Source organism: Ostrinia nubilalis, chromosome 11 (genome assembly GCF_963855985.1).
Source record: "Ostrinia nubilalis chromosome 11, ilOstNubi1.1, whole genome shotgun sequence".
Lineage (NCBI taxonomy): Eukaryota > Metazoa > Arthropoda > Insecta > Lepidoptera > Crambidae > Ostrinia > Ostrinia nubilalis.
In genome coordinates, this window is record NC_087098.1 from 14,955,059 (window position 1) to 14,967,116 (window position 12,058).

Here is a 12,058-nt window from a genome sequence, read left to right on the forward strand (position 1 = left end):
GACCTGGAATTGGATCCCGAGGGGCAGATTAGATATATAGGTAAGACGCAGCTCTCTCAGTAAGCTCCAGTTTCTGAGCTCATTGATTTAATTATCTGCCTTAATTCCAGGGGACACGGGTCAGGTTTCATTATACTTTTATTTGTACTTATAGGTCTCCAAAATAATATTTTTAGTCTGTCAAGAGTCCATTTGAGAGATCTTATATGTGAGCTTTGCGTTTTAAACCTGTATAAAACCCTCATATGAACAGGTGAAACCAGCAAGTAACTCTGATAAAGTTAAGATTGTTGTTTTGGAAATATTTTTTAATAAAATTCATTTTATTTTTGCAAGTAGGCTTTCAAAAAGCACTTTTACACGTCCCAGTATGAACCCTGCCACTGCTTCGGGACAATAAATGGGTCAGTGCTAAGACGAGCATCAAACAACTTAACATCTAGGAATCGAACTAAACACTTTCTTCAAAGCGTCTAAGGCTGGGTTGCACCATCTTACTTTAACTTTGACAAACGTCAAAAATCCGTCAAACTCCATACAAAAAACACCGGTTATAGTTAAAGTTACGGTCAAAATTAGGTGGTACAACTCAGCCTAACTGTGTCTACTACTCTGAGAAAAGGTTACCACAAATATACGGCCCAAAAGCAACTCAAAGGCAAACGTATCCCTTTGTATCGCTCAGTCGGCCGAATCTACTCACCGACCAATATTTGGTTTTCGGGATCAAACATAAATTGATTCAATTCCGATACGAGTTAAACAAGTGGGCCGCATGCTGTTGTTTAGGGTTAAAGAAAAATTCTATCAGAATTGTATGTATTGGAAAAAAGAAAGTTTGATTAAAAGCTCCGTTAACCTAAAGATTAAACTAAGATTTCCTATTGCAGTTATTGAGTTGAGTACCCATGTTAGTTAGGTACCCATCGAAATTATTACTAGTTTGTCTAAGCAATTACGATGAAATAACTCAATTATTCTCCATTTGTGCATAGTGTAGCACATAACAGCAGTTTGTTACGCTGGAATTGAGACTATGACAGCTCTACCATAGAAATCTCATAAGTTCACTTGTTGACAGTGCTACATTTTCAAGACCTAAGTAGGAATCAACTCCTGTATGGTTTTGCCTTTTTGGTAGAGCATTAAATAGCTTCGGAGGCAAATGATAATGTGAAGAATTTATTCCTAGAGACACAAGAGTTTAATATAATCACAGAATAAGTACTAGTACCTACTTAAATCATGTAGGTAGAGCAATGTAGGATCTATTGAAATATGTTTGTCATACACCCGTGTCATCAAGCAAGCTCTGCTTGAACTTGCTGAAACTGCTAGAACAATTTATTTATTTCAACGTCTAAGCTTAGCTGCCATTTTGAAATAAATTAAAAAACCTAACAACCTTTTTAAATTACTGTAAGATCGTGAAATGATAGCAATATTTTTTCATTTTAGGACAATTTTTTTTCAACGCAAGTCGCTCTTACTTCGGGCTCTTTCGAGTCGAATCGCGATTCCCAAATTCAGAACAAGTGTCAAAAATAATTTGCGAAATGATTTTTTTTTACAAGAATTAGTAGATAAAACTGTAGTTGTGTTAGTAATTAAACACTGAAAATTAATATTGATAGCCTTAACGGAGGCGAAACGATGATCCCTTGCGCGACGCGAGGCCTCTAATGAGAAAGATAAGCTCGATCCGGGGCATCCCGGCGCCATTATTTAAAGGCTTAATCGCCTTCGATGCCTTTGCTACACTGGATTAAAAGCACAAATCTTTTTAATGAGGCGAAGGAATAGAAACTATAGGGTGCCACCGAGGATATTGTTTACGGGGTGACCTTGAAGGGGGTTGGCAGCTCACCTATGATGCAGCACATGGTCGGTGGTGGCCGGGCTCGAGTGAGCTCGCGGCCATCTCGCTCAGAGTCGCGGCATCACACAAGACCACTGCACGTCACTCATCAGGCGAGGGCCGGGCGATCCTCCAGCCTCACGCGTGCGTCCACGGCGCTCCCAGTTCATTCACTGAACGAACGGCCCGGGCGACTCGTATGGATTGCGCAGGCTCGGACATGCGTTGAGGGCACAGTAGCTCCCTCTGTTTTGGAGGGCCACGCATTCTGCCGGGTAGGGCATGCCTACTCAGAGGTCACAAGGTCGTAGGTAAACTGATAGCGACCAGTGATACGGCAAACAGGATCGGTTTGGACCGCCATGTTTTGAACGGCGCGATCTGTCGCGAGCAATAAAGTAGGATATTGAATAAGTGACGTCGCAGAATCTCCGGTCGCGACGGATCTGTCGTTAACCCAGTCGTTATTCGATCTGTTAGGGGATGATATGCCTTCAGTATCTCCGTTTGATTATACTTTTTCATTGGCTTGAGTAGAGTAGTACAAGCTGAGTAGGCTTTATAACGCTTTATCAATTACAACCTACATAATATTGTAACACATAACTATTAGGGCTCATTCAGTTTTGCGGGATCCGGATCGGTTTTTTACGGGACACAACAAACGGGATGTTCGTGTGAACGATATAATATTAAAACGGGATCATGTAAAAAAGTAAAAGGTGTTTTATGGAATGCCTCCGTGGGAACAAACCCTTACGGTTTCTATCATGTTGCATCTTAACTCAGGGCCCTCGCCCACGGCGACTAAGTAAGTACTAACTCTAACTAGTAGTAGTAAGTAACTCGCGCATCGCCGCTAACGCGCGTTAGTCGCATTTGCAACGCACTTACTTAGGCTGGGTTGCACCATCTTACTTTAACTTTGACGAACGTCAAAAATCTGTCAAACTCCATACAAAATACACCGGTTATCGTTATACTTACGGTCAAAGTTAGGTGGTGCAACTCAGCCTTAGTGATGCCAACGCGCTACTAACGCGCTACAGCAGCGCGACTGCATCGCTACAAAAAGTAGCCGTGGGCGTGGCCCTACTCTTTCCAAATTGTTGCAATTAAGTTTTGGATTTGAGATGATCACAAATCAAAAAGAGTTAAGAAATGAACCATAGGTAGCTACATGTATCATCAATGCCATAGAATACTAACGAAGGTTGTGCCATCACACGTACGTTGCGGTTTACTAACGAACTGTGGAAACGACTCAACATGTTAATGAATGCTTTAATTAAAGTGACTTGTAGGATATTTTTAAACACAGCCGTATAATACCGACTCGGTAGTAGTAGAACCAAAAGAAGTGGTAACGAACAGTAGGTAGGTAGGTATACCTTTATAGCGCTAAGATAACTCCAACGTAATTACTCGTAGTTACCTATTCAACTTCGACTGACTATTCAATTGTGTTGTTTCCGTAAGATAAGTAATTATTAATAATTATGAATGACATTATTAAGATCGGAAATGGACCTGGACCTGTGGCCCTGGCTCACTGTATGTACAGGCATACAGGGTGGAAACGATAAGTGATCTCACTCGATTATTTCTAAACTATACAAGATATCGAAAAACTGGTTACTGATCCTGAAAGTGCTTCACAAGCTCTTTCAAACGGTACCAATAATATGTTACACAATAAACTGGAACTATCCGAAAATTCAAAGTTTCCAGCTTCCATACTAAATGTATGCCAACCACACAATATTAGAAGTGTAATTTATTTTTTGTTAAATAATAAACTTAAATAGTCGGTTAAATAAACTCGTAACTTGCATCTTATTTAAAATTATTTGTGGAAAACATTAGTTTTAGGCTTTACTTGCTATAATATTATCAAGAGATGAGTGCCATAACTGTGTTAGTACTAAATGTATGGAAGATGAAAACATTGAATTTTTGGATAGATCCCATTTATTCTGTAAGCTATTGTTGATACCGTTGAATAAAGCTCGCTAAGCACTTTTAGGATCAGTAACTAGTAATGCGATATCTTGTGTAGTTTTTAATATTATGTAACTTTACCGAATGTATGGAAGCTGGAAACATTGAATTTTCGGATAGTTCCAGTTTATTCTGTAAACTATTATTGGTACCGTTTGAAAGAGCTCGTGAAGCACTTTCAGGATCAGTAACCAGTTTTTCGATATCTTGTATAGTTTAAAAATAATCGAGTGAGATCACTTATCGTTTCCACCCTGTAGAGTATAACCTGTGGTACCACAGATATGGATAGATGCAGCATGTGTCAAAAATTGTATGAAGCCGAGCGTGCCACTTTTTAACCTTTAACCAGTGACACGTAGTCTGACAGGCGTCTCATGTTTTTCAAATTCTTAGAATTGACCACTTCCCCTCGCTTGCAGCGACCCAGCGTCTTAGTAGCTTTTGTTTTAGTGCTAAAACGACCACAGAAGAAGGCAGACGTGTTATCGGTTGTTTTTCACGTAAGTTATACGAATTAGAAAATCGATCGTAGCCTGTGAGGCTACATGTCCCTAGTTGTCATACAAAAACTTTTACACTCTACTTTTTATTTTAAGTGCAAAATGGCAGAAAAGACTAGGAAATGATAACTCCAGCCCACGAATTCATCAAAGAATAAAATATTACGAACGGTCAGTCAATCGTTTGAACCTTTTGAACCTCGTCAAGGTTCAAACGATGGACCGTCTGTTCCATCCTGAAACAAGTCAAGCCAAGCAAAGGGCATGCAGTATTTGTCTGCCTAAACTACACAAAATGACAGTGTACGCAGCGGACAGTGGCGGCGTAAGGGGGGGGGGGGGGGGTCCTCCCAGGGTGCCAAGCATCAGGGGGTGACAACGGAGTGACAACTCAGTCGCGAAGATTAGTGCCCACAGGTGCATCTGCATGACAAGGACGTCGCGCTGATATGTCATGATAAGGGGGTGCATGCGATTGGTATCATCTCATCATAATAATATAGCTCATGACTTAGTACTAAAATCTTTCGGCTTCAAATCGGTAACCCGAAAATTCTGGGGGACACCAGACCATTCTGGGGTGCCTTAGCCCCCCGCAATATGAACATCCAACTTATGGTCTTATGAGGGGTGAGAAGGGGGGGAAGGGGTCGCCCCGGGTGCCAAGCCATGCTACGCCGCCACAGTACACTTGTGTTGGGGTGTTACAATCCCATATGTTTGCAATGATCTCGCCTTTTCTGCAAAAATTGCCATTGATTTTATGCTAAATTGAGCGGGTGTCAGAATTTTCATTTTTAGTTTTCAGAAGTGGCTTTTATGTTTTTTCGGTTTCTGTATTATTCGATTTTTAGTAAAAAGTATTAAATTTGACATAGAGTTTATATAAAGTCTATTAAAATGCTAGAAAAGGACCTCATATCAATTGAGGCTGAAAATTACCACTAATTGGTAATTATAGTTTTTTTCTATGTAATTATAAAAAAAAATGATTAAATTCATTTACATTTGTTTTATTGACATACCAATAGTTAAATACAAATACAATTTTAAAGTAATCCACATGCGATTTTGTCAATTTTTTTATTTCGAAGTAGTAGCCTGTGAGACGTCATGTCCCTTATACAGGGTGTTAGGTAAATGGGTATATGAGCCGACGCTAGCCCATGTTAACATGTGTATATAAATGGTATGGTGAAGTCAGAAAATTGATATCATCATTTTAATTATTTTAATTTTCATACAAATCTGATTTTATAAATTTTATTTTGTATGAACATTTAAAAAATTAAAATTATGATATCAAATTTCTGACTTCACCATACCATTTATATGCATATGTTAACATGGGCTAGTGTCGGCTCATATACCCATTTACCTAACATCCTGTAGTGTTATAAAATAGTCATGTCACTGGTTAAAGGTTAAACGTCATTAGTGTCATTTTAGCGAATTTTAGTGATTGCCGCAACGTAAAAGTAATCGTATCATCGTACTGCATTCGCAAAGTCATCGAATGATATCGTGTGACTCGATTCAAAAATTAATTAATTCCGATAAAACTGATATTTTGTTAAATTTATAGCTAGTCTGACTGTGGATTAAAATAATTATGTAGCGGTAGACGTTATTCTACAATTCTACATTATTAATTTGCAAATAATATTTTTGTTGTGCCTAATGTTTATGAAAGTAATGATCGTTATTCCATTATGTTCAATAGTACTACTAGTAATTCATACTTAATTGCATACTTTTAAATATCCTAGTTCATAAAATAAAGACTATTTTACTCAAGCTTTTTATTTTTAATAAATGTAAAAATGCGTAGTTTTGCCAACCATCGGTACAATCGGTACAAGTACGACAAAATCTCGGGCGTCGTATACATAGACTAGTAATAGTGTATACTGCGATCACTGACCTAACTTCTTGATTTGTATATTTCGACGTTATACAGTGCACTCTGTCTTCCGCGATCACTGATCTAACTTGTTTTATAATTAACCTACTGCTACTTTATTCTAATTAATTACATATTTGTTACTCGTTGCTGTTAATTACAATTCTCAATCTGTAAATAATTTCTTCTCTCTACCGTGTTCGTACTACTGTTCTCGTAAAATCATCGTATCCGATTGTTGTAATCGGATTACATGAACATCACTCGACCATGTATGTCCATTTGGACATATCGCAATGGCACGCTTTGACTAGCAACTTGCTGTATCTACTCTAATCGATATCTGTGTGTGGTACAGTCAGCTAGCGTCAAATAGTTCGTGACACCCAAAGTAACCAAAAAGTTCGCAACACGTCTTTGTTACAATGAGGGCTATCGTTTTAGCGCTCACCAGTTAGCGCCACTGTAGAGTAAGGTCCTGTCACTTGCTAGTAGCGAAGACAGTGGCACCAACTGGTGAGCGCGAAAGTGGTAGGAGGACTATCGTATTTGCACTCATCAAGATGGCGCCACTGGGAAGTAAGGTCCTGTCAATCGCCAGGGGTGCCAACTGTTAAGTATAAAAACGATAGCCCTCATTAGAATACGGTTGTGTTGTCGACTATTTGGCTTTTTGGGTGTCACGAACTATTTGACGATGACTGTACCTATATCTGACTGAGTAGGTTCATGCGGTGGTGGACCAATGCGGGAGGGGTGACATAACAGAGCTATCATGATGAAAATGAAATGAAATGAAAATACTTTTATTAAATAAACACTTTACAATTACAAGATATGTGCCGCTCTCGTATAAGGTTAACCTGTGTAACGAGAGTCAGGCTCCTCCTCAAAAAAACATAAGACTAAAATTTAGTAATGATAAAACGAGTAGTATTTCAAATCAAAATCAAATCAAAAAATGTACCTGTAGATACTACATATCCAAAGTCTCGCTAACGATCGGTGTAACAAAATTTGGTTTGGTTGTATAATTTATTAAACAACCTCTCTTGATATCGCTTCATACCTACACAAACGACGCGCTATACTTATCTGTAATTTATGGTTGAAAAGTGCAAAAAACAACGTAAGTAGTTACTAGAAGTCTAGAATAGCATTCCTCTAACTAGTAAATCTTAAGATTTACCACAACGAACTTACGCTTACACATTTTAAAATTAAGCTCGGAACAGCATGGACCGGAAACTTTTAGACGCTCCTACATTAGATAATGACACTAACAATCCCAATTTTGCATACGAGTACGAGTTATTGTTTGTATCTAAGAGATATTTGCATTCCCACTACAATAAAACTTAGTAGTACGTACTTACCCAGTAGAATTTGAATTGACGCCAACAGTTAGTCCCTGAAGCATCTTCTCTATCCAGTCTCCAGCCCTGCCAGGCGGACGCAACTTCTCTCTCCAGCCCTGAAAATTAGTTTTTAGTTTAGGTAAATTGTAAAACATTTAAATAATTATCAATCAATTTATCACTGCCACGGGATATTTACCCTCCCGACGTTTGAACTCGGTTTCACGAGTCATGGTCGCGGCACAAGTCGCGGGCAGACTGAAGAGGAAGAGATGCGGCGTCGTCTGCTCGGGCGCGATGATTTTTTTTCACCCACCCGCATTTTCACAATTTTCGTCAGTGGTACAGTCTCAGTCCGACACTGTTAGTGATAATAAATTGTAGTAAAAATGCATTATCATAGTTTAAAATAATATTAATAACTTTTGTGACAATGCAAGTATTCACACTGATGTAATATTTGAATACAGAACAGAAACGCTTTCATTACCCATTTCAAATTTCACATTCACATAACAAAAAAAACACTGGCTAGATATACCTAAATCACTATCCTATCGTTTGCAGCGATACAAAAAGCAATTTCAGACTGATGAATTTTTCGAAGTTGATTTAATATCCTCATCTCTCGCTACGCGACCTTTAGAACAAAACATGATATAATTTTATTTTCTCGATCATATTATATATGTATATATTTATATATGTATATATTTCTGCATTGGACGGAACGTTTTTTGTTGTGACAGTAGTCAGTGATGTTACCACACTAAAAATCTGTTTATTATGATATTCCTAAAAGTTTAATAAAACTTGATTTATTTACATCCATTTACAATTTATTAAGTATAATTATTAATTTAAATATATTTGCTATCGTTAAACATACTATTATTAGAAAATTAACACAATTTTACCTAAACTGATTCGCTGAGTTGGTGCATTAAATTCTTGTGCGGGCAACACCGTTGTATACTTCTTTTTATTTCGGTTCTTTGCCGTGTCGTTCGGGTACGTCGTTTTATCCATAAAAATCTTGGATTTCCTCTGATAAATTGTTAATATCTCGTTAAAGTGTTGTTTCTAAAGATATTTCGTGTCATTTACGATGGATATTTTTCATATTACGAGAATCAGTGTTCCAAATAATCGCCGCTGTAAATTGACGTTTAGCACGCAGGGGCCGATAACCTAAATTATTTCAAGATTGTCAAGTAACGTGGTGTTTGGTTTTACAGTGAAGAGCGCCAGAATGAAGTACAATAAGCTCGTGACTTCCTCGAGGAGGAAAAACAGGAAGAGGCATTTCAGCGCCCCTTCACACATCAGACGAGTGCTCATGTCCGCTCCGCTATCCAAAGAGCTGAGACAGAAGTTCAACGTTAAGTCTATGCCAATCCGTAAAGACGACGAAGTTCAGGTGAGCAAATTTTGAATTCTTGTAGATTTATCTTAATCAATAACAATAAAAGTGAGGTTAGTTTACAAACATCACAATGGTATTTGAGTGCAAAATGAAATGATGAAGACAAACCATTCACAGACTGTGGATTTCGCTGCTCTTTGTGGAGGGAACTAAAGGTTTTCTTTGGTGAACTCTGCACTGAACTTGCCGGACCACACCATGGTTCAAAATATGGCTCTGATTGTTTTGCCTCAACTATACAAAATTAACATGTGATAAAACCGTCTAACTTCTTCACTGTATGGTCGCATTTTGATATAGTTATGTTGACTAACTAGTCACAATCACAAAGCTTTGGTCAAACATGTGATAATAATGTTTTTTATAAATGAATCAATACAGTTTTTTAGCATATTTACCATGAAGACTATAACCTATAACTAAGCAGTTGTTACAAGTGTAATACATAAAACACGACTTGTTCCAGGTTGTCAGAGGACACTACAAAGGCCAGCAAGTAGGCAAAGTAGTCCAAGTATACCGTAAGAAGTTCGTCGTCTACATTGAAAGGATCCAGCGTGAGAAGGCTAACGGTGCCACCGCGTACGTTGGTATCCACCCCTCAAAGGTAAATATGTCATTTTTATATCAATTATTTAGGTAATTCATCTAATGATGACTTGCATGTCAAATTATGTAAATCCTAGTTGTTATGACAAAAGTAATAATTATTAGTAGTCAAGGGTTCAGTAGAATCCTTGCTTGTATTGGAGAGAATAAGTGCCTAATGCCCGTTTTCACCATCAATCCCTAATTTTTAAGACCTTAAGACCCCTAGGGTAACACATAATATGAATTTTGTTGTCATAGGGGTCACTTAAAAATTAGGTATTGATGGTGAAAATTATTCTTTTTTACAAATGCAAGCTTCAGTATAATTTTAGGGTACCCCCCTGTCCTAAATGAGTATACTCATAGTTGTAGCTTTCAATATCGTTGTATGGCAATATGTAATGGAAATTATTCCTCACTTCTCTAAATACTACAAAGTACTAATTTGTGAGGAATAGATTGTTAATTAGTTGAATAAATAACAAAGATACTAGCTGTGCTCTGGTACTGTGTATAAATCCATCACCTAGGTTTTTAAAACATGCCGTTTTGTATAAAATGATGATAACATTTCCCTTAGAATGTGTTTTCATATCTTACTGAAGCCAGACATTTATGGATGGCTGACGTAAGAATGGGCACAAACAATGCTGAAACACTTCCATGGCTCTGACATTACGTCTTAACACTTAATTTATGTCTATTTTGTTCGCCTGATACTAAATTGTATGTTTGTATTCTTTTACAGTGTGTGATTGTCAAACTAAAGATGAACAAGGACAGAAAAGCCATCCTTGACCGCAGAGCAAAGGGCAGGCTGGCCGCCCTTGGCAAGGATAAGGGCAAATACACTGAGGAAACCGCCACAGCTATGGAAACCTCGTGAACACATAGATTATAAGAAATAAAAAACGTAAAAAGGCATTTAGTGTTTTTTTTATTTGAACCCTTTTGAAAAAGATTGTTTACTTGAGGCTTTGAGTAGATATGTTTTTGAAACTTTATAGAAAAGGTGTAGACAACAATAGATAGGTGTCTGATTGTGGCTGTAGCTAGCCTCTCCCTTTAACCATACAAGCCACTACTAAACCTTCCTCGATCAAGGATCACTCAATCCACATGCACATACTTTACACAAAACACATTCATTTTAAACATGATCATATAAGTACTAGCTTTTGCTCGCGGCTTCACCCGCGTGAAATTTAGATTGTCACTCACAGATCGTCATAAATAATAGCTTTACGAGATGTCACCAGTAGGTGGGTATGTTTAAACCCACAGCCCATCAAGTGTATGTCCAACATTTTAGAAGGGCAGGTGGTTGATAATGAAAAAGAATATTCTGCATTTTCTATTGCAAATATGGCATGAGGGGAAAAAGAATGTGATTCTATAATTATTATAACTAGCTTTCCGCCCGCGGCTTCGCCCGCGTGGAATTTTGTCTGTCACAGAAAAACTTTATCGCGCGCGTCCCTGTTTCAAAAACCGGGATAAAAACTATCCTATGTTCTTTCCCGGGACTCAAACTATCTCTATGCCAAATTTCATCAAAATCGGTTGCGAGGTTTAAGCGGGAAAGCGTAACAGACAGACAGACAGAGTTACTTTCGCATTTATAATATTATAGTTGGGATGATAATCAAAATGTGCCAAACTTGTTCTTCAGTTAAATAGATAAAAGAGGGGGGTAACTTTTAAGAAATAAAAACAATAATGTTCTTAAATTATTATATTTAATTCTGAATTGCATATAAATTTGTGGACTTTCTGTTACAATAGTACTCTCAAACTGATATCTTTTGTATAAAACGCTAAAATATGTTTTACAATACAACTATTGTTACTCTCGCCGAGAGGGCCAGGGTCGCAAACATTCTCTCCACATAGGTACACATGATAAACAGAAAATGCACACACAATAATTTATAATCTAAACTTATTTCTCCACAGAGTTTAACCTATTTAAAAATACTACCTAAAATGTAGGTACTTAAATTTTCTAATCGATTAACACACACGCGCGCGCTCGGATGAGCTCGGTTTAACAAAGTAAAGGTAATGGAAAACAACAAACCTAGGCCACGTCTGCTTCAATGTCGAGGAAACAGTCACAAACTAACGCAGGCGAAAGTGATTACAACAAAAATATTAAAAGATATCTGGCACCTCCTAATAATAGGATTCCGTAGAACTCTTGAAACTTACCTCTCTTTATTTCATTATTACTATTTCTTACTTCACCAATTAAACAAGTACATAAACTCCACGGAACCCCTAGCAAATGAGCAACATTTAATATTCAATAAAAGTTTGCTAATTTATCTAGCAGTAAATAGATTTGATTTATCTATAAGTTTTACTCCATGATTTTTACAGTAGGCAGTGCAACAACATTTGGTATTCAACTGTACA

General features: G+C 37.5%; 1 protein-coding gene across 1 annotated transcript; it reads left to right on the plus strand.

Moving 5' to 3' along the window:
• The first annotated feature begins 8,531 nt into the window (after positions 1–8,531).
• Positions 8,532–10,564, plus strand: LOC135076359 (large ribosomal subunit protein uL24). The gene is made up of 4 exons (XM_063970855.1): positions 8,532–8,634; positions 8,862–9,043; positions 9,516–9,656; positions 10,389–10,564. The coding sequence occupies exons 2-4, from the start codon at positions 8,876–8,878 to the stop codon at positions 10,524–10,526; spliced, it is 447 nt and encodes a 148-aa protein (XP_063826925.1). The 5' UTR covers positions 8,532–8,634; positions 8,862–8,875; the 3' UTR covers positions 10,527–10,564.
• Positions 10,565–12,058: the final 1,494 nt, after the last annotated feature.